General features: G+C 41.1%; 1 protein-coding gene across 3 annotated transcripts; it reads left to right on the top strand.

The window, feature by feature from the left end:
- Window positions 1-1,551: 1,551 nt before the first annotated feature.
- LOC112254815 (sodium- and chloride-dependent GABA transporter 2) lies at window positions 1,552-22,431 on the top strand. Of its 3 annotated transcripts, none has more exons than XR_006083786.1 (15): window positions 1,552-1,761; window positions 4,800-5,008; window positions 7,681-7,815; window positions 14,994-15,134; window positions 15,476-15,566; window positions 15,694-15,826; window positions 15,935-16,069; window positions 16,454-16,557; window positions 16,911-17,035; window positions 17,238-17,350; window positions 17,919-18,056; window positions 18,363-18,465; window positions 19,680-19,780; window positions 20,474-20,618; window positions 21,767-21,902. XR_006083786.1 is itself a non-coding variant. In XM_024427699.2 (15 exons), exons 2-15 carry the CDS (start codon window positions 4,804-4,806, stop codon window positions 22,007-22,009), a joined length of 1,938 nt encoding a protein of 645 aa, XP_024283467.1. In that variant the 5' UTR covers window positions 1,553-1,761; window positions 4,800-4,803; the 3' UTR covers window positions 22,010-22,431. The 3 variants fall into 3 exon arrangements, 2 of the variants coding, with proteins under 2 accessions (XP_024283467.1, XP_024283468.1); XM_024427699.2 differs by having other exon boundaries at window positions 1,553-1,761; window positions 20,448-20,618; window positions 21,767-22,431; XM_024427700.2 differs by lacking the exon at window positions 1,552-1,761 and having other exon boundaries at window positions 4,884-5,008; window positions 7,746-7,815; window positions 20,448-20,618; window positions 21,767-22,431.
- Window positions 22,432-23,709: the final 1,278 nt, after the last annotated feature.

Here is a 23,709-nt window from a genome sequence, read left to right as displayed (position 1 = left end):
TAGAATTATGGTCAGATTAGCCAAATGGAGGGCGAGGGAGAGCTTTGTACGCATTTCTGTGTGTGGAGTAAAAGTGATTTTTGCCCTATGATTGCAAATTTAACATGCTGGTGCTGCTGCTCCAGTTTCAACTGACCTGAGCCCTAGGACCCTGCCCCAGGACTACCTGACAGGACTACCTGACTACCGGACATGATGACTCCTTGCTGTCCCCAGTCCACCTGACCGTGCTGCTGCTCCAGTTTCAACTGTTCTGCCTTATTATTATACGACCATGCTGGTCATTTATGAACATTTGAACATCTTGGCCATGTTCTGTTATAATCTCCACCCGGCACAGCCAGAAGAGGACTGGCCACCCCACATAGCCTGGTTCCTCTCTAGGTTTCTTCCTAGGTTTTGGCCTTTCTAGGGAGTTTTTCCTAGCCACCGTGCTTCTACACCTGCATTGTTTGCTGTTTGGGGTTTAAGGCTGGGTTTCTGTACAGCACTTTGAGATATCAGCTGATGTACGAAGGGCTATATAAATAAATTTGATTTGATTTGATTTGGTGGAAATTTGGTAAAACGGATTTAAGTTTCCCTGCATTAAACCTTGAGACTTCCTTAGGTATAGTGCACCAGCTGTTGTTTACAAATATACATAGACCATCCCCCCTTGTCTTGCCAGAGACTGCTGTTCTATCCTACCAATACAGTGTAAAACCCGCCAGCTGCATGTTGTTCATGTGGTCGTTTAGCCACGACTCGGTGAAACATAAGATATTACAGTTTTTAATGTCCTGTTGGTAGTTTAATCTTGCTCGTAGGTCATCGATTTTATTTTCCAATAATTGCAAGTTTGCCAATAGAACAGATGGCAATGGGGGTTTACTCGCTCACCAACGCATCTTCTCTTCACGCAAATGACAGGGATTTGGCCCTGTTCCCGGGAAAGCAGGATATCCTTCATGTAGGACTAATTAAAGGAAAAAGCTTCTACCAGTTCATGGTGAGTAATCGCTGTTCTGATGTCCAGAAGTTATTTTCGGTCATAAGAGATGGTAGCATGTACAACAGTATGTACAAAATAAGTTAAACAAGTTACAAACAACGCAATTCTTTAAAACAAAATAACACATTTGGTTAGGAGCACGTAAAATGTCAGCCACCCTGTCCGATTCTTTTTTTTTAACCTTTATTTAACTAGGCAAGTCAGTTATTTTAAGATCAAATTCTTATTTACAATGACTGCCTTGTTCAGAGGCAGAATGACAGATTTTTACCTTGTCAGCTCAGGGATTCGATCCAGCAACCTTTTAGTTACTGGCCCAACACTCTAACCACTAGGTTGCCTGCCGCCCCAAAACTACATTCTACGTTTAAGTGTTCAACTTCTGTAACTCATCTATCCTCTATCCATTGTGAAGTTATATGAGAGAGCGTTCATTTGCTAGAATTCCACAAAAGCCCCTTCAGGCAATCAAAAGAAGCCTGCCTGCTGCTGCCGCTTCCACAGAGCAAATCACCTCCTCTTCCCTTCACCAAAGGAACCAGTGTTGACTTGACTCAGTAGCTCCGCCTTTCACACACACACGCGCACACTCGAACCTCTCTACATAGACTCACTCATGGCTAGTTCTGGAAAGGGCATTTGGCAGGGAGAGATGTTGGGTCTAGATTTGCTTCCAGTGAAAGTGACCAGAACCAGTCTTCCTCCCATAGATTAATGGAGAAGTAGACTACTACAACAGACTTCAGAACTACAACTTCCTCCTTAAGGTACTCTCTCTCGTTCTATCAGGAAATATTTTATTTAGACTGTTTATCACTTTTTGTATTTGAAATTTGGTGGGCTGTGATAACACAAAGACATCTCCCTAGCTGTAGATAGAAACTGACTTGGGGCTTCGGTCAGTGGTAGCTTTCTCGTCCTCTTTCTGTAGTTAGCAGCACTTGCTGAATGTAGGCTAAAGGTTAACGTTACAGATTGGAGGGTCAGCAGTGCCACTGAGAGCAGCAGTGACTTTCCGTTTTGTGTAACGCTACAGACATGTCTAATGCATGAATAAGTACTCTTATCGCATGTTTTTGATTTGAACGCACGAGTTCTGGTTGTTGGTGTAGATTTTATTTTCATAATTCATGCTCCAAATATTTGTTTCTAAACACTACAGTATGTTTATGTAACGAGTGCGCTGAGAGTCAGGAAGCAAGTTCAGGGAGTGAGTGATTTAATCGATAAACGAAACATAATACAAACCAAGAACAACAAGAAACATAAACAATGACTCCTGGGGAAGGACCCAAAGGGAGGGACATGTATAGGGCAGGTAATCAAGGAGGTGATGGAGTCCAGGTGTGTCTGATGACGTGCAGGTGTGCGCCATAACGAGCAGCCTGGTGACCTAGAGGCCAGGGGGAGCACACCTGACAGTTGAAAAATTGTATTTAGAGACAAATGCATGAAGGATGAACCTAGAAAATCAGATCTGAAAAATATATTTATGTTGCAATTAACTTTAATATTTAGCAGTAGTAACTCTCCAACTTTACAATCACTGTGCCCATAAATCTTTGCATGTCGATCTTCTCTATCCACTCTGTCATTCATCTAAAACAGGCGGTACTGTATATTGAACCAAGCAGTATTATATTATCAAAGATATACAGTCAGTAGCTACTCTTAGCATCACAAACTATGCCCTGGCTAGTGGTCTTCTGGGTGTCTTGTATATTACACCTATTTTAGGCTACAGTAGATCAGGAAGGCACAGCAGTGTCCTCCCCCAATGCAGGCCCAGGAGTGCCTTAAATAGTAAAGGCAAAAGTGACCTTTTAGAACACACTGTCTTAACAACAGACCTTACGGTTGTGCTTCTTATAACTGTATAAGTACAGGGTGTTCATTTTTAGTTATTAGCATAATGGTAGCAGCACATATTTCCCATTATATGTCCCACTCCCACAGGGATACTAGGCAAGAGCACAAAGGAAACATTGATGACAGTATTACCCTACTGCCACCAAGTAGTGCTGATCCCATCTTACTCTAATGCAACAAGACTAGTGCCTCAGTGTGGAATTTGAACAGTCATACATGTTGCCAAGCATTGAGATGTTGCCCTGGTCCCTTACAATACCAGATGATTTGTGTGGCCACTGCCAAATAGTCAGCTGGTATTGGCTACTCACAGATACTCAGGCTAATCCTAGAATAGACCCCAGTATGGATCAGTATGTGGGAACTGACTTTTCTCAGGATCAGTAAAGAATGAAAACAATGTGTCCTAATACAGCCCTCATAAACATAATACAGAGTACATACAATACACTAGTTGATTCCATTGTTATAAGTCAACATTGCTATATTATACCTTCAGAGCAGTTAATGTAAGCAGTGTCCCCCTAATTTACTTTGAGAGGAGGGGGTTTTATGCACATCCAAAGTAATAACAGGAGCTGGATAAAAGGACGGTCTAATGCATTGAAAGACGGGACTCATGTTTTGCTGCACTGGACCTTCCCTTTTTTCCCCTATTTTCTTTTTCTTTACAGGTCATACTGATCTAGGATCTTAATTTGAGCCAGTTTGCTACAGCAGGAAATAATCCTGTAGCAACAGGACATTTTAATTATTATGTGGATTACAATTCATGGACATTTTTGTAGGGTTTGATACATTTTTCAGAGAAAATAAAGTCTGAAACTTCAGACCTTTTTTAAACCACAAATATACTACACGTTTTACATTTCCTGCATTGCAGGAACATTCTCCTGGAACAGGGTGCTAAAATCAACAGTGAAGAGGCGACTCCGGGATGCTGGCCTTTTAGGCAGTTGCAAAGAAAAAGCCTTATCTCAAACTGGCCAATAAAATGAAAAGACTGAGATGGGCAAAAGAACAGACACTGGACAGAGGAACTCTGCCTAGAAGGCCAGCATCCCGGAGTTGCCTCTTCACTGTTGACGTTGAGACTGGTGTTTTGTGTGTACTATTTAATGAAGTTGCCAGTTGATGACGTGAGAGGCATCTGTTTCTCAAACTAGACACTCTAATGTACTTGTCCTCTTGCTCAGTTGTACACCGGGGCCTCCCACGCCTCTTTCTATTCTGGTTAGAGACAGTTTGAGCTGTTCTGTGAAGGGAATAGTACACATCTTTGTACCAGATTTTCAGTTTCTTGGCAATTTCTCACATGGAATAGCCTTCAATTCTTAGAACAAGAATAGACTGATGAGTTTCAGAAGAAAGTTATTTGTTTCGGGCCATTTTCATCCTGTACTCGAACCCAGAAATGCTGATGCTCCAGATACTCAACTAGTCTAAAGAAGGACAGTTTTATTGCTTTTTTTAATGAGCACAACAGTTTTCAGCTGTGCTAACATAATTGCAAAAGGGTTTGATCAATTAGCCTTTTAAAGTGATAAACTTGGATTAGCTAACACAACGTGTCATTGGAACACAAGAGTGATGGTTGCTGATAATGGGCCTCTGTACGCCTATGTAGATATTCCATTAAAAAAACTGCAATTTCCAGCTACAATATTCCTTTACAACATTTACAATGTCTACACTGTACTTCTGATCAATGTTATTTTAATGGACAAAAAAATGTGCTTTTCTTTCAAAAACAAGGACATTTCTAAGTGACATTTTTGAACGGTAGTGTGTGTAGCAGGTCATATGTAGCTGTTTTCTGTGTATCACTTTTCACTATAGTACAATCACAAAGCAGCTGGTTTTATGTCTTCATAGCACACTGACTATGTTAGATACATGGTTGTTCAATGAATAAAGCCCACTTTGTCTTCCTCAGTGTTATGGCGAAGCATAATGATCCTGATATAAGGTTCAATAAGATGGCCCACCAGGAGATAGGTCTGGTCCAGCCTGTCCCTGTGGCCAACACCCAGACCAGGGGACAGTGGTCCAGCAAGCTGGAGTTCCTCCTGGCTGTGGCCGGACAGATCATCGGCCTGGGGAATGTATGGCGGTTCCCATACCTGTGCTACAAAAATGGGGGAGGTGAGCATCACATGGTCATACATTTAAAACACACATTAAATGTGTGGAGAGGTGAATCTTTGACTTTCCGATCATCAATACAAAAAAGCTAGGCACTTTGTTTACTTCGTTGCGGTGGAGACAGTACAATACTTTTTATTTCTTATGCTAATGTTTATTTTGAGAATTCCTAAAATTGCTAAACAGAATAGCTGGTCTTGCTGATTTGCATATTGTTGAGTTTCAACCTAACCTGGTCATAATGTTGGAAAACATGTCTCGTTCTTAGCCGGCTCTCTAGCAATTAAACCTGGGGATGAGATTAGAAAACATGTTGTTAAAGGTCCAATGCAGACATTTTTATCTCAATGTCAAATCATTTCTGGGCAACAATTAACCCTCCCGTTGTGTTCGTTTCATGTTAATTCATTCTGTGTTCTCGGTCCAAAATGACCGCCCCATTATAGCTGATTTATAAATCCATAATAATGCATATATTATCACCTAATGTTGTGTTAGATCTTTTTATCAACTAAAGTTCTTGTGAACATTACAAATTGTGATCTTCTATTTGCTATTTCTGGCCTGTAGGCCTCATTGACCTGAGCTCATACAACTTGTTTTTGAGTTTAAAAAAAGCATAATGTAAGGATTATTTTGACTATAACAAATACTCAGATGAAACATATTGTGCTATTTGTCACAGACTACTTTGTGTCAAAGTCTAACACGGACTCTCTCCTCAAATCAAAATCAAATCAAATTTTATTTGTCACATACACATGGTTAGCAGATGTTAATGCGAGTGTAGCGAAATGCTTGTGCTTCTAGTTCCGACAATGCAGTAATAACGAACAAGTAATCTAACTAACAATTCCAAAAAAACTACTGTCTTATACACAGTGTAAGGGGATAAAGAATATGTACATAAGGATATATGAATGAGTGATGGTACAGAGCAGCATAGGCAAGATACAGTAGATGATATCGAGTACAGTATATACATATGAGATAAGTATGTAAACCAAGTGGCATAGTTAAAGTGGCTAGTGATACATGTATTACATAAGGATGCAGTCGATGATATAGAGTACAGTATCAACGTATGCATATGAGATGAATAATGTAGGGTAAGTAACATTATATAAGGTAGCATTGTTTAAAGTGGCTAGTGATATATTTACATCATTTCCCATCAATTCCTATGATTAAAGTGGCTGGAGTAGAGTCAGTGTCATTGACAGTGTGTTGGCAGTAGCCACTCAATGTTAGTGGTGGCTGTTTAACAGTCTGATGGCCTTGAGATAGAAGCTGTTTTTCAGTCTCTCGGTCCCAGCTTTGATGCACCTGTACTGACCTCGCCTTCTGGATGACAGCGGGGTGAACAGGCAGTGGCTCGGGTGTGGCTCCTCCTCACCAGTGTCATTATCAAAGATCTAATCAAGAGCGTCACATACAGTATATTGTTTGGTCATTGTGCTGCCACAGAATGAACTGTTAGCAAGGCCTCAAAAAAGCTTTATATACCAGAGCTGCAATGTTGCAATTGTTAGTGAGAATGCCAACAGGTTTGGTTCCCATGGGGGGAAGTATTGGGGAAAGGTTCCCGTGGGGGTTGCCATGGAAGCCAAGAAGGGGAGTGAGATGTGTGTGTGCTCAAACACACATGCATGTGGGGGTCTGGGAGATGAAGTGTGTCCATCTGATGAATGGGCATGTGCCTGAACTCAATTTTAAACACTAATTGTAGTCTCACCCATTAATTTCTAATGACCAGTCATTTTTGACCGGCAACACCACAGGTGTACATAACTTAAATAAAACACCCAAAAAGTAATGAAAATCATCAAAATGTATTTTGTGTGTTCAGATGCGCTGTGTGGACAAAGTCATGGAACCTTATGACAATGAAATGAAATTAACTACATTTTTCAGAGAGAGAACTTGTAAATCGGTCCAATTTGATCATAACACATCAGGAGGGTTAAGTACCTTACAATGATTATATTTTTCTTTTTACCATTTTATTTGAAACAATCTTATCAAAGTGCAATTTCTCAAGCAAGAATTTTGCTCGGACTATCTGGGAGTGGTTTGAGTAGGGAGGGGAAAACTGAACACTATCTGCTATTGGCAGAGAGATTTGGACCTCTTTCTTATTGGTCTATGTTTTCTAACTTAGGTTGCACTATGCAGAAATTGCTCTGCCATTTCCTGGTTGCTAAAACAAGCAAATACAGTTTAGAGAATCATTGTTCTATCTAAACCACTGTGAAATATATTTTCCATCATATTTTATTTTCAGCTGTTTGAAGCTGGTGTGCAAAACATAGAAATAGCACACAAAGAACAGATCTACCGCTTATTTAAACTTGCTTTCAATGAGTATGACAGATCTATAATAAACATTTGAATTTTCTCAGGTTGCCCAAAAAGTTACATATTGCAGCTAATTTAACGCCTGGTGATGTCACTAGGCAGGCCAAAACTCCATCCCACCAAAACATGCTGAAATGTTAGGCGTTCTTTTGAAGCAGCTCTTACACTAAAAGGGCATTATCATAATTTTCACAATATTATTCCAACCTCATAGGTTCATCACGTTTTTGACTGCACTGGGCTTTTAAGTTATGGTCTTAATCCTCTTGGTAAATTACATGTTTACTTGTGGTTTAACTTGTGTTGTTCTTAAGGGGTGTTCTTCATCCCTTATGTGCTTTTCCTGTTCACCTGTGGCATTCCCCTCTTTCTTCTGGAGACCTCCCTGGGCCAGTACACCACGCAGGGCAGCATCACCTGCTGGAGGAAGATCTGCCCCCTGTTTGAAGGTAAACTTCAGGACCCATATTTATAAAGCGTCACGGAGTAGGACTGCTGATCTAGAATCAGGCCCTCTGGCCATATAATCTTAGTCGTTATGATCTAAAAGGCATTCCTCCTACTCTGATATGGTTCATAAAACGGACACATGGTATTGAGGTGCATACGGCAGGCACGTGCACAGATGGAGCCCTATGGGTGCTTGAGCACATGCCCTTTTTCCCTCCTGTTAAAAAAGTGCCCTTTCGATTGGTGGCGTTTAAAAAAAAAAAATACATTTCATTTTCTTTAACTTTTCTCTCTTGTAACATTAAATGCAATGAATTGCCTATCAAATTAGATCCTTTCTCATAAACTCGTGAATCTTGAAAGAAGTCCCCTCCCCGCCCTTCTGTTGCTGCACTCGTCCTCATCGCATGCATGTGCTACCCACCGGCGCTGAGCAGTGAGTTTGAAATTAATACCACCAAGTTACTTTGGAGTTGCTACAGTATGATCTTAATTTGATCACCCTGTTGCAGGATAACATTTCTGCAATGTAGGAAATGTAAAACGTGCAGTGTATTTCAGGTTTTAAAACGGCTTCTGAAGTTTGTAATTTTCACTTTGAAATTTCAGACTTGATTTTCCCTAACTAAAAATAAATCAGCCCCTACAAAAATGTCCATTAATTTTAATCCACATAATAATTAACCTTTCCTGCCTACGCAAACTGGCTCAAATTAAAATCCCTCATCTGTAGCATGTCAGGGTCCAGGAACAGGGCAACTGCAATTCAACTGTTTGTCAGTAGTAGAACAAATTCAAATCAAGTAAAGACTAACTTACAGCCTAGCTAACTAGCTGATGCATCTAGCCTACATTACCAATGATAAGATGATATAGCCCACCCAAGTAGTGGTTCTAGCAAAGATACTTAACTAACTCTGTGGATTGGAATTAATGGACATTCTTGTTGAGGTTGATACATTTTCGTAAGGGAAGTCTGACATTTCAAAGTCGGAAGTAAAAACTTAAGAAGCCTTTTTAAACCTCAAATACACTGCAAGTTTTAGTTCTGCAACAGGGTGATCAAATTAAGATCCTACATCTGTACAGGGCCAGACAATGATCCATAGGTACGTACATGCTTTTCCTTCTGTAAATTATATTGCACTATTCTATTTGTAAAAGCTTGACCGTGATTTTAATCACTATGCTTTACCAGTTTGAAACAATATAAGGCTACATTTTAGATTACTTGTAATGGCACTCTGGCGATTGTTTTTTTTAAAAATCTAACTTATATTATACATTTGTTAACTTAAGGTATAGGGGGCAGCATTTTCACTTTTGGATAAATAGCGTGCCCTATTTCAACTTCCTGCTACTCATGCCAAGAATATAAGATATGCATATTATTAGTAGCTTTGGATAGCAAACACTCTGAAGTTTCTAAAACTGTTTAAATCATGTCTGTGAGTATAACAGAACTTATGAGGACTAACCGTTCAGAATTTTTTTTTTTTTTAGGTCTCTGTCTGTTCACTGAGGTCTCATTGTGAAACGATATTTCTTAGGGACTTGTTTTCAGTTCCTACCGCTTCCACTGGATGTCACCCGTCTTTGGAATTTCTTTGGAATTTGGTTGAGGTTATTCATTTGTGCAATGAAGAAGTACGGCCATCTAGGAACTGCGTAACACTGTTGAGTTGCGCAAGACTTGAAAAGTAGCTTGGTTTGTTGTCTTCCTGTATTGAACACAGTTAGACCCATCTTCCATTTGATCGATTATCAACGTTTAAAAATACCTAAAGTTGTATTAAAAAAGTAGTTTGAAATGTTTTGGCAAAGTTTACAGGCAACTTTTAAAATATTTTGTAGTGACGTTGCGCAATTTGGAAGCTGTTTTTTTCTGGATCAAACGCGCCAAATAAATTGACATTTTGGATATACAGTGGGGCAAAAAAGTATTTAGTCAGCCACCAATTGTGCAAGTTCTCCCACTTAAAAAGATGAGAGAGGCCTGTAATTTTCATCATAGGTACACTTCAACTATGACAGACAAAATGAGGAAAAGAAATTCAGAAAATCACATTGTAGGATTTTTAATGAATAAAATTATCATAAATATTACGGATTTTAAACATTTAGGTACATAAGTGTCTCATATCGGCTGAAAGCTTAAATTCTTGTTCATCTAACTTCACTGTTTGATTTACAGTAGCTATTACAGCGTAACCATACCATGCGATTGTTTGAGGACGGTGCCCCACATCAAAATATTTTTTCACCGGCGCAGGTTTCATACATTCACATATAACAATTAAATATTCACTTACTTTTTGAAAGTCTATCTCTGATTCGTCATCCAAAGGGTCCCAGCTATAACATGTTGTTTTGTTAGATAAAATCCTTTTTTATATCCCAAAAAGTCTATTTAGTTGGCGCCATCCATTTGAGTAATCCACTCGTTCAACTTGCAGAGAAAGGAATCCGAAAAGCTCCCCCTAAACTTTGTTTTAAGTCAAAATAAGTTTTTATTTACTCCTCAGATATCTTAAAATGTAATCAAACTATAATATTTATTTCGGGAAGAAGTATGTTCAATAGGAAATTGATTTTAGCAGGTGTGTAATTTTAATAAAACTGTTATTTATTATTTGTTTTTGAAGTTACAAGCCTGAAACCTTGAACATAGACTGCTGACACCCTGTGGATGCCATAGGAATTGCATCCAGTGAGCTAATTTACAATATGACCTTTCTCTTGCATTTCTAAGAGGGTGGTCTCAAAATAAAATTCTGGTTGGTTTTTCTTTGGATTTTCTCCTACCATATACATTTCAACATTATTGTAACATTTCTACAAACTTCAAAGTGTTCTCTTTCTAATGGTACCAATTATATGCATATCCTGGCTTCAGGGCCTGAGGTACAGGCAGTTTACTTTGGGCATGTCGTTCAGACAGGAAATGGAGAAAAAAGCGGTCTATCCCTAAGAAGAAAAGGGATCAAAGTAACAAAACACTTGATTCCCATTTTTGGATGAATCTTGGGTTAAATATCAACAATATTACACAGGCTCACACTAATGCATGAACTATTAGATGAAGGAGTGTGTGATAGCCTTTCCTGTGACAAGACCGGTACATTCAGGATACTAGTCCTGTTTTCAAACTAAAGGTCTTCACGGATCCAACTGTACCTGAAATTCCAGGACCTGAGCTGGACCAGATCCAGGATTCTAAATAATGTCACAGGTCTGGGCAAGTATGGGGAACTGGATATGTGGAGTGTGTCTGAAAGTGGCCATGTGAACCAAAGTGGGAGGATCAACAGCGATAGGCGTTACACCAGCGCTCTGTAAGCGCTGTAATTGGTTAGATGCTTTTGATTGAGCGTGTTTATGGTTTCTTAACATATTTTTACTTGTCAGTTCCCAACCATGTGAAACAAGTCCAGGAGAGCAAAAGGGCACTCTATTCTTGACAGAGAGTCGTACTGTGTCATTTGAATGTTAACAACAAACACCCAGAGGCTGCTCCAATACGCCGCTGGAGCAGAAGAGGTATTCGGAGTTGAATTCTAGTACGACTCAGGAGACCGGCACACCATCCACCACTTCGAGTATATTACTCACTAATGTTCAGTCTCTGGACAATAAAGTAGATGAGCTCAGGGCTAGGATCTCCTTACAGGGACTGTAAGATACTCTGTGTCATGGAATCATGGCTCTCTCCGGATATACTGTCCCCGTCCATACAGCCAGCTGGGTTCTCAGTACATTGTGCAGACAGGAATAAAGAACTCTCCGGGAAGAAGAAAGGCAGGGGTGCATGTTTCATGATTAACCATTGTGATAACAGAAACTCAAGTCCTTTTGTTCACCTGACCTAGAATACCGCACAATCAAATGCCGACCTCAAGCTGATACCACGACGGCCCTCAAGGAACTACACTGGACTTTATGCAAACTGGAAACCACATTCTGAGGCTGCATTTATTGTAGCTGGGGATATTAACAAAGCAAATTTGAGGAAAACGCTACCAAAGTTCTACCAACACATTGACTGTAGTGCTTGTGCTAGGAAAACACTCAACCACTGCTATTCTCTCTTCCGGGATGCCTACAAGGACCTCCCCCACCCTCCCTTCGGCGAATCAGATCACGACTCCATTTTGCTCCTTCCTTCCCATAGGCAGAGGTCTGATCAATCATAATCCATGCTTCAAGATAGTTTTGATCCAGCAGACTGAGATGTGTTCAGGGCAGCCTCGGATAATAACATTGGTGACTGACAAGGTGACTGAATTCATCAGGAAGAGTATAGGGGATGTTGTTCCCACTGACTATTAAAACCTACCCAAACCAGAAACCATGGATAGATGGCAGCATTCGCGCTAAACTGAAAGCGCAAACCATAGTATTTAACCATGGCAAGGTGACTGAGAATATGGTTGAATACAAACAGTGTAGTTTTTCCCTCCGTAAGGCAATCAAACAGGCAACACATCAGTAGAGACAGTGGAATCACTATTCAACAGCTCAGACACAAGATGTATGTGGCAGGGTCTACAGTCGTGGCCAAATGTTTTGAAAATGACACAAATATTAATTTTCACAAAGTCTGCTGCCCCAGTGTCTTTAGATATTTTTGTCAGATGTTACTATGAAATACTGAAGCATAATTACAAGCATTTCATAAGTGTCAAAGGCTTTTATTGACAATTACATGAAGTTGTTGCAAAAAGTAAATATTTGCAGTGTTGACCCTTCTTTTTCAAGACCTCTGCAATCCGCCCTGGCATGCTGCCAATTAACTTCTGGGCCACATCCTGACTGATGGCAGCCCATTCTTGCATAATCAATGCTTGGAGTTTGTCAGAATTTGTGGGGTTTTGTTAGTCTACCTGCCTCTTGAGGATTGACCACAAGTTTTCAGTGGGATTAAGGTCTGGGGAGTTTCCTGGCCATGGACCCAAAATATCGATGTTTTGTTCCCCGAGCCACTTAGTTATCACTTTTGCTTTATTGCAAGGTGCTCCATCATGCTGGATGTTCGTCACCAAACTGTTCCTGGATGGTTGGGAGAAGTTGCTCTCGGAGGATGTACCATTCTTTATTCATGGCTGTGTTCTTAGGCACACTTGTGAGTGAGACCACTTCCTTAGCTGAGAAGCAACCTCTGACATGAATGGTCTCAGGATGCTTTACTGATGGCATGACACAGGACTGATGGTAGCACTCTCCTTGTCTTCTCCGGACAAGCTTTTTTCCGGATGCCCCAAACAATCGGAAAGAGGATTCATCAGAGAATTACTTTACCCCAGTCCTTAGCAATCCAATCCCTGTACCTTTTGCAAAATATCAATCTGTCCCGGAAGTTTTTCCTGGAGAGAAGTGGCTTCTTTGCTGCCCTTCTTGACACCAGGCCATCCTCCAAAAGTCTTCGCCTCACTGTGTGTGCAGATGCACTCACACCTGCCTGCTGCCATTCCTGAGCAAGCTCTGTACTGGTGGTGCCCCGATCCCGCAGCTGAATCAACTGTAGGAGATGGTCCTGGCGCTTGCTGGACTTTCTTGGGTGCCCTGAAGCCTTCTTCACAACAATTGAACCGCTCTCCTTGAAGTTCTTGATGATCCGATAATTGGTTGATTTAGGTGCAAACTTACCGGCAGCAATATCCTTACCGGCAGCAATATCCTTACCGGCAGCAATATCCTTGCCTGTGAAGCCCTTTTTGTGCAAAGCAATGACGACGGCACGTGTTTCATTGCAGGTAACCATGGGTGACAGGAACAGAGGAACAATGATTCCGGGCACCACCCTTCTTTTGAAGCTTCCAGTCTGTTATTTGAACTCAATCTGCATGACAGAGTGATCTCCAGCCTTGTCCTTGTCAACACTCACACCTGTGTTAACGAGATAATCACTGACATGATGTCAGCTGGTCCTTTTATGGCAGGGCTGAATGGAGTGGAAATGTTTTTTGGAATTCAGTTCATTTGCATGGCAAAGAGGGACTTTACAATTAATTGCAATTCATCTGGTCCCTCTTCATAACATTCTGGAGTATATGCAAATTGCCATCATACAAACTGAGGCAGCAGACTTTGAAAATGTATATTTGTGTCATTCTCAACTTTTGACCACGACTATACAGACAATCACAGATTACAATGGGAAACCAGCCACGTCGCGGACACCGACATCTTGCTCCCAGACAAAACAAACACCTTCTTCGCATTCTTTGAGGATAACACAGTGCCAGCTATTAGTCTACTACAGAGCGAGTTGTCTTGGTTGGTTGCCGTCTCTCCTTCCCTGCTGCCCATGTCAATCCGCCCCTCCCTCGCCTGCCAGACCGGCACCTCTCTCCCTTAATAAAGTTCCTTAAAAATATATTTTCTGCTGCTTCCCTCACTCAGATCGGGCTGGATCTGGATCCAACCAGCTCCATTTCAGAACGGGTCCAACTTTTTGGACTTGTGAAGACCTCTAGTTCAAAGATTCACACGTCTGACTTGTAGGAATGGCACCATAACTTATTAATCAGGTCTGGGGAATTTGAAAGGAGTCTAATCTACATCAAAGAGAAACACAGTTAAACATGTTATGGTCCTAGGTCGAGAATATTAGGGCTCTCGAGTGGCGCAGCGTCTAAGGCACTGCATCTCAGTGCAAAAGGCGTCACTACAGTCCCTGGTTTGAATCCAGGCTGTATCACATCCGGCTGTGACTGGGAGTCCCAAAGGGCGGCGCACAATTGGCCCAGCGTCGTCCGGGTTTGGCCGGGGTAGGCCATCATTGTAAATGAGAATTTGTTCTTAACTGACTTGACTTGTTAAGAATATATATTTTAAAAAATATGATTGAAATGAATATACTGGACCATAACATGTTTAACTGTGTTTCTCTTTGATGTAGATTAGACTCCTTTCAAAGTCCCCAGCCCTGATTTAAATAAGTTACGGTGCCATTCCAACAAGACAGACGTGTGAATCTTTGAACTAGAGGCCTTCAAGGGTCCGAAAGGTCTGAATACTTTCCGAATGCACTGTATGAGACCACTTGTTATTTGTCACATATTTCTCAGAAGAAACAATTATTTTCTGAACATTTACATCGCCATATTTGTCCGGAAACAACTTCTTCATATTTTCTCCTTTATTGTTTTCTTCTTCTCCTCTTCCTCCTCTTCAGGACTGGGTTATGGTGGTCAGGTGGTAGTTCTGTATTCCAGCATCTATTACATCATCATCCTGGCCTGGGCCTTCTTCTACCTCTTCTCCTCGTTCAGCTCTGAGCTCCCCTGGGCCAGTTGTAGAAACAGCTGGAACACAGGTGTGTATTTCAGTGTAGCCTGAGTGCCAGTCTGCTTGTGCTATAATGCCAACTGCTTGTCACTCATTGACAAGGACTGCAATGGAGTTGGCATTGCCAAGACCACAGACAGATCTGGGACCAGGATAACTTCAATGTGTAGACATGTTGATGGAGACGTACTGTGGCTATTAAGCTCAAATTAAAGATAGTATCTTACATTTATGGACACTACTTCAGACTGACTTACTCTGTTTTTGGCAAGTGAGTTGATAAATGTTTAATTTTTAAATGTCTCCTTATCCAGGAAAGATTCAGAGTTCTGAGACATGCTTGTTAATGTGTAATTTCCTCCTAACCAGCAACCTGCGTGGAGTTTGACAGAAGAGTAGTACGATATCTAAACTGGACAATAACAGGAAACGCAACATCGCCAGTGAGAGAGTTCTGGGAGTGAGTATATAAAACCATTCTAATGAATCAAGTCTTTATTAACCACCAATGGCTATGTGCCTTAAGAGGTGCTGAGAGAATGATGAACAGCAAGTGGTGGGATTGGAACTGAAAATATCATTTGCAGGAGAAGAGTTTTGAATCTCACAGACAGTGTCTACAAGCTTGGAAATATTCGCTGGGACCTATCTTTGTGTCTTCTATTGTCCTGGATTATCTGTTACTTCTGTGTCTGGAAAGGAGTGAAGTCTACTGGGAAGGTAAGGTGGCATCTCTGCCATTCAACCTGATGACACCATGAATGGTGTAAAGTTGTTAGGATGAGCCATAGACTGAGTAAACGTAATGCTGGTCCGGTCTCCCCTTAGGTGGTCTATTTCACTGCCACCTTCCCCTATGTGATGCTGTTGGTATTGCTAGTTCGTGGACTCACACTGCCAGGGGCCATAGATGGTATCAAGTTCTACCTCTACCCAGATCCAGCCCGCCTCGCTGACCCACAGGTAGGAACACACTTCATTGTATAATTTGTGTTCAGGTGTAGCAAAAACATCATTACATACTGTAGCGATTCATGGGGGATAAAAGGTAATGTCTCTGCCTGTGTTTGAACCCTGGCCGGCATGACCACTGGCCCAAGAAAGTTTACTCCCTTGGGAGAACAGTTTGCGTACTTAAGAACATCAGATTTGTTACAATAGCAATACCTTATGAAAAATAAGAAGACTGAATTTCAAAGGAAATACATTTCCTGTTGACTTATTATAGCTACGAGCTCAAAAATAGGCACCATTTTGAAATGGCCTCTGATACCCTGGGATGAGACTAGTGGATCGGAACTGTGAAACTCTGAATACTATTGTGTCTCTCTCTGGTATGTCTCACAGGTGTGGATGGATGCTGGAACACAAATCTTCTACTCCTATGCGATCTGCATCGGCTGCCTGACCGCCCTTGGCAGCTATAACAAGTATGACAACAACTGTTACAAGTGAGTGGAAGAATGAAGTACACTGACATAAATGTATTTATTTTGATTCACCTTTATGTAACTAGGCAAGTCAGTTAAGAACAAATTCATATTTACAATGACGGCCTACCCTGGCCAAACCCAGATGATGCCAATTGTGCACCGCCCTATGGGACTCCATATCACGACTGGATGTGATACAGCCTGGAGTCGAACCAGGGATTGTAGAGGCTTGCACTGAGATGCAGTGCCTTAGAACGGTGCGCCATTCAGGAGCGATAAATGGGAGGCTGTCTGGAAAGTTGATCTGCATATTGTAGGTCATTTGAATTCCTTTGTGTTTTGACTAACAGGGAAGTTAATCTCTTTTTTAGGGACTGTGTGTACCTGTGCCTTTTGAACAGCGGAACCAGCTTCGTGGCTGGTTTTTCTATCTTCTCTGTACTGGGCTTCATGGCTTATGAACAGAGGACAGACATCGCAACCGTGGCCGAATCAGGTAAGTGTTGTAGAAAAGCAGCAGTGAGATTTTAATGATTGAATTAAGTTAGTAATGAATAAACAAATGCACAAATAAACAGACCTTTTTAAAGTTATGCTTTGTTACAAGATGGGTGTCTGAGCCTTTCAAGGAGCTAACTATTCCCTCTGACCTGCCCCTGAAAGTATAGTAATGAGTTTACCTGTGTTACTGCATACAGGTCCTGGCCTGGCGTTCATCGCCTACCCTCGTGCTGTGGCCATGATGCCAGTACCCCAACTCTGGGCCATTTTTTTCTTCATCATGATCATCCTACTGGGGTTAGATAGTCAGGTAGGTTAGAGTGGCCCTGAAGGTCTATTAAATTATTTGCCTAATAAAGGATAATTACATTGACCTACAATCATCACTAAACTCAATGGACGTGACGCTGTGAAGATGTAGCTAGTATTTCAATTAAGATAATTTCCACGAAGAACCCCATCCTTAACAGCTTCTACCACCAAGCCATAAGAATGCTGAACAATTAATCAAATGGCCACCACTATTTACATTTACATTGTCCCCCCCCCATTTGTTTTGTACACTGCTGCTACTCGCTGTTTATTATCTATGCATTGTCACTTCACCCATACCTACATGTACAAATGACCTCAACTAACCTGTACCCCCGCACACTGACTCGGTACTGGTATCCCCTGTATATAGCCTTGTTATTTTTATTTTATTGTGCTACTTTTTATAATTTTTTACTTTTGTTTATTTGGTAAATATTTTCTTAACTCTTCTTGAACTGCACTGCTGGTTAAGGGCTTGTAGTAAGCATGTCACATTATGGTCTCGACTTGTTTTATTCGACGCATGTGACAAATAAAGTTTGATTTGACCATCTCTGCTTCAGTTCGTAGGTCTGGAGGCTCTGATGACAGCTATCTCAGACATGTATCCTTCCTTCTTCCTGGTTGGTCATCGGCGTAAAATACTCCTCCTCATCATCAGTGTGGGTAGCTTCTTCATCGGCCTGGTCATGGTCACAGAGGTGAGAGGTCATCTGATGTCATTATTATATAAGGAATTTAGAATTTCAAAGGCATCATTATTAGCTCAATCATGACAGTAACCAGGTATATGATTGATAATCTACCTCCCAAGTGTTGTTTCAGCACTTTGGGGGACATAACTCGTTCTGCAGAATTGTTGGCAGATTCTACTTATTCCATAAGGACTTGGGCCACTGGACACACTTAAGATCATTGTCTGAGTGTTTTGTTTTGAGTCTTATTGTTGTTCTCAATAAGAATGTACTTTATGAATTATTTCTCTCCACACCCTCTTCTGCTTGCAGGGAGGCCTGTATATCTTCCAGCTGTTTGATTACTATGCCTGCAGTGGGATGACTCTCCTTCTCTTTGCCGTACTACAGTCAGTGTGTGTCAGCTGGGTTTATGGTGAGTTAGTCCTGCCTGCTTCAGTAGCTCTTAAGGCATGCTTCGGAGTGTGCTCGTATACTCCCTTAAAACGCCTTTGCTTGATGAAAAACGATAAAAAAGCAGAAATGGTTCTGTTTGTCCATCGCCGTAGCGAGTATACACTTCATCAACATAGCCCTAATTAATCTAAGATAGCTTAAGAAATCTATCATTCATTTGGACGTTTTTGCAGAGGAGATCTTAGTCGCGCAATTTTACATCCAACTAAGATGTATAGTGCAGTATTTGTCAAAAATTTGCATGAAAACGATTAGTCTCTCGTTGAATGACAACAAACACTTGAAGAATCACTACTGTTGACCAAGCAACGGGGTGTAGACTTCAGCTAGCCTTGATCAAAATTTGTGTGCACGAACAGCCGAAAAAAAAAAACTTTGCCCGAGACCACAATGAACAAAAACGTCACAAAATGTCATTGTAATATATGCACAACCTGTTCTGAACTGTTTCGGATAGGAAGCATGCGGACACCTTTAGTGTCAGTGCCTTTATATTACTTTATAAACCATTTATAAACATTTATATATACATGAAAATGCCTTCATAAATGTTTGTAAGTTATTGTAAAGTGTTACCGCTATCCTTGTAGATCTTATGAAAACATCATATTAAAAGACCCTGCATGGCCCCATTCCATCAATCACAGATAGTGGCACAGCGGTCAAAGGCACTGCATCTCAGTGCAAGAGGCATCATTACAGACCCTGGTTCGATTCCAGGCTGTATCACAACCGGCCGTGATTGGGAGTCCCATAGGGCAGCGCACAATTGGCCCAGCGTCGTCTGGATTTGGCCGGGGAGGGCCGTCATTGTAAATAAGAATTTGTTCTTAACTGACTTGCCTTGTTAAATAAAGGTTACATTTAAAATGTTTAAAAAAATATCAATCACAGATATTCCCTCAGGAGGTTTCTCTTAGCGGTGGTAATGGCGTTATCCAAGCTTTTCCTCTTGCAGACATTCGCATTTTGGACATCGATGAGAAACGACACCTGTCTAAAACAGTATCAAAGAAGTAAACCTGTCGTCCGGGTTTCCCAATCTGCAATTGCTTGAACCTGTTTGTCACTTCGTGGTTTGAGAAGGTTTACCTGGATGGTATTTGATTGACCAACTGACCAAACCCTTTCTTTGACTGCTATGATTGAGTCTCTGTTATGTTTACTCTACAGGTGCAGATCGTCTGTACGATAATATAGAGGACATGATCGGTTATCGACCATTACCCCTCATTAAGTACTGTTTGAAGTATATCACTCCAGTCATCTGCACTGTAAGTATTACTTCTTAACACCCTACTCTCAACAGCAAATTCATTAGTTATTTTTCAGACTATTGTTATACAGATGTAGGATCTTAATTTGAACAAGTTTTCTACAGCAGAGAAATAATCCTGCAGCAACATTATATGTGTAATTATTATGTGGATTATAATTAATGGGCATTTTTGTAGGCGTTGATACATTTTTCGTAAGAGAAAATCAAGTCGGAAATGTCAAAGTGGAAATTAAACAGCTTCAGAAGCCTTTTTGTAAACCTTAAATACACTACAAGTTTTGTATTACTTGCATTGTAGGAAAGTTCTCCTGCAAAAGGTTGGTCAAATTAAGATCCAATATCTGTAGTAAACATGACGTTGATGTCACAGTAATACAAGTGATTTACAGACAAACAAAAGTTAATAAGTTGACAATACATAGAAATAGAAATCAAATGGATGTCTGTGTAACCTATGTAAAGTAGAGAATCCTTCCTTTACGTTCAATAAAAATGTTTCACCATAAACCTGAAAAGTACTGGAAAATGGTAACCTTGTTCTCTCTGTCCTCACTCAAGCCTCACTGTTACTCTACTATATTATAATTAGTACAATGCTCTCTGAAAATACATTGTTCTTCAATGTTTATTATAAAACATCCCTCCATATATTTTTGTTCTAGGCTACGTTTGTCTTCTCCTTGATTAGGTTTACCCCGCTAAAGTTCAACAACACCTTTGAGTATACTTGGTGGGGTTATGCCATTGGCTGGTGGTTCACCCTCTCCTCCACACTCATAGTTCCTCTGTGGATGGTGTACATTGTGAGTGTCACTCCTGGTACACTGCGACAGGTAAATAGTTACTTTGTTAAACTTCTATAGCATTTTTTCATAACAGAAAAACATCTCAAAGCACTTCAAAAGCAACAAAAAACAAGCAATGGGAAGCCTAGCTAGGTAGGTCAATTGTTAGAGATCGCTAGTTATGTGTCTCTCTCTTAATACAATGATATACTAATATATTTATATTACAGCATATTCATATTTCATTCACCCAGCTCATCACTTTGCTCGCATCCTCTCACCTTTTCCCTTGTGGACTTCATTGCACAACAAACACAACAGCTGTCTGTGACCAGGCGCAATATCCTCTCCAAGCCAAACCTTCATACCATAACTGCTACACATTTGTCAGCAAACTAGAGCTAAACCCACAGTTAATGTGTACAATCAGTTTAGCAGTTACACAGTTAGGCCCTGGTGGGATTTATATTTATTTAACTAGGCAAGTCAGTTAAGAACAATTTCTTATTTACAATGACAGCCTACCAGGGAACAGTGGGTTTAACAGATTTTTACCTTGTCAGCTTGGGGATTTGATCCAGCAACCTTTCAGTTACTGGCCCAACGCTCTAACCACTAGACTACCTGCTGCCCTGAATAAATTAATAAAACCGAACACTTACCCTGACTTGGAAGAGTCGCAGTGTTGGATAGCCTTAGCCAGCTAGCTAACATAAATAGTATTCCTCTCTGTTTGAGTAGGCTAAATTAGCTGCATTTGCTAAGTAAGTGAAAGAAACTCTCTACTACTGCTTTTCCTTAATTAAAAATAAATGTAAAAATTGTTAAATGATTGTCTTTCTCTCTCTTTGAGTCAACTACTCACCACAGTTTATGCGCTGCAGTGCTAGCTCGCTGTAGCCTACATTATACTACATTATGCTTTCAGTACTAGATTCATTCTCTGATCCTTTGATTGGATGGACAATATATCAGTTCATACTGCAAGAGTTCTAAACATTTTATTAAATTCACTGAGGAGGATGGTCCTCCCATTCCTCCTCTAAGGAGCCTCCACTGTTACACACTGATGTTGTTTCTTTTACCAAAAAAATAAGTGAAAAAATCCATGCTCTCCAAACATCACCAGTTATTGTCTCATTCCCCCTCGTAGCCCCTTTTTAAAATGCTCCTCTGTCCTCTCTCTCCTTCCTCAGAGACTGTCTATCCTCACCACGCCCTCAGAGGATCTCCCTATTACCAAGGCCCAGAAAAAGGCCCTCCTGGCCAAGCAGTCCGAGCAGGACAGACCTGTGGGGGACATGAAGATACCAGCGTGGGGCCACAATCTCATAGACAGAGACACTCTCTCGCTCGCCCACCATTCCTACAGGCCTGGAGACAAGCAGGTCCAGCCAGTCACTCACTCTCCTAAAGGTTGTGACACTGTGACTGTGTGACACTGTGTTTGGTCTGAGTGGGTTAGGAAAGTATATATCATCCACCACAGGCCTTTTTCTTGGGAGAGCGTTGTGGGCAAGTTCTTTCAAAACACACACTACTTCCTGTGTGTAGCATTATTAAGGAGACGTAGCAGCACTGGTTCTGGGAAAGTCTTGGATGTGGAAATAGTTTGGACCAGAACACACTGAAGTGAGATAGTGAGTAAGGTCCAGCACAAAAGATGGACCTTTTGAAGTTGTGCTTTAACCAGGACTTGGGTCATGTAGGACACAGTATTTCATCGAAATTCATGACTTTCTGTCACCGAACATAGTAGAAACAAAGGCATATGACGATCATGCTCTTGGTCACAGTTGGTTAAATGATTCTGTATATACATGTGATCAAACCCTTTTTAATAAAGAAAGGTAATATTTGATTTGTGTAGGTTTAAAAATCAGACATCGTTTTTTTTTTACTAGTACTTTGTTAAGTATGACATTTGTGATAATATCCATAGTTGATGAGAATGGATTGTGCAGGTGTGTATAAACACTCAGTGGCCAGTTTATTGGGTGCACCCATCTAGTACCAGGTTGGACCTCACTTTGCCTCCAGAACAGCCTGAATTCTTTGGGACATGGAACCATTTCTCAATTTCTCAAGGGACCTAACGTTCACCTGGTAAACATTCCCCACATGATTACACCACCGCCACCAGCCAGTACTGTTGACACCAGGTAGGATGGGGCCATGGATGCTGCTTATTCCACATTCTGACTCTGTCATCAGCATGACGCAACAGGAACCAGGATTCGACGGACCAGACAATGTTTTCCCACTCCTCAATTGTCCAGTATTGGTGTTTGAGTGCCCACTAGACCTAAGCGACTTTTGAGTGTGGTCGGGGCCAGCCGCATTGGTTCCAGTACCTCAGAAAGGTCTGCCCTCTTGGGTTTTTCACGCACGACTGTGTATAGTATTTACCGAGAATGGTGCGACAAACAAAATACATCCAGTCAAGGGTAGCATTCCAGAGAGACATCAGAGACTAACGTTCTTTGTTTCACGGAAACATGGCTCACTTGAGACACACCATCTGAGTCGCTACAGCCACCTGGTTTCTTCACGCATGGCACCAACAGAAACAAGCATCTCTCTGGTAAGAAGAAGGGCGGGGGTGTATGCCTTATGATTAACGAGACGTGGTGTGATCATAACAACATACAGGAACTCAAGTCCTTTTATTCACCTGACTTAGAATTCCTCACAATCAAATGCCGACTGCATTATCTACCAAGAGAATTCTCTTCGATCATAATCACAGTCGTGTTTATTCCCCCCCAAGCAAACACATCGACGGCCCTGAAAGAACTTCATTCGACTCTATGTAAACTGGAAAACACATATCCTGAGGCTGCATTCATAGTAGCTGGGGATTTTAACAAGGCTAATCTGAAAACAAGGCTCCCCAAATTCTATCAGCATATCGATTGTGCTTCCAGGGCTGGCAAAACCCTAGATCACTGTTATTCTAACTTCCGCGACGCATATAAGGCCCTCTCCACCCTCCCTTCTGAAAAGCTGACCACAACTCCATTTTGTTGCTCCCAGCCTATAGACAGAAACGCAACCCCTATTACCAGCCCGTTCAACCTCTCCTTCGTATCATCTGAGATCCCCAAGGATTGGAAAGCTGCCGCGGTCATCCCCCTCT

This window comes from Oncorhynchus tshawytscha, linkage group LG07, assembly GCF_018296145.1.
Source record: "Oncorhynchus tshawytscha isolate Ot180627B linkage group LG07, Otsh_v2.0, whole genome shotgun sequence".
NCBI lineage: Eukaryota > Metazoa > Chordata > Actinopteri > Salmoniformes > Salmonidae > Oncorhynchus > Oncorhynchus tshawytscha.
This window is presented reverse-complemented; position numbering and strand designations above follow the sequence as displayed.

Bases quoted from the DNA above. Each gene is read 5' to 3' on its own strand.
- LOC112254815 (XM_024427699.2), top strand. From the start codon at position 4,804: ATGGCGAAGCATAATGATCCTGATATAAGGTTCAATAAGATGGCCCAC. The intron at 17,036-17,237 runs GTAAGTGTTGTA...TACTGCATACAG, and splicing joins CGCAACCGTGGCCGAATCAG to GTCCTGGCCTGGCGTTCATC. The intron at 20,619-21,766 runs GTAAATAGTTAC...CTCCTTCCTCAG, and splicing joins CTCCTGGTACACTGCGACAG to AGACTGTCTATCCTCACCAC.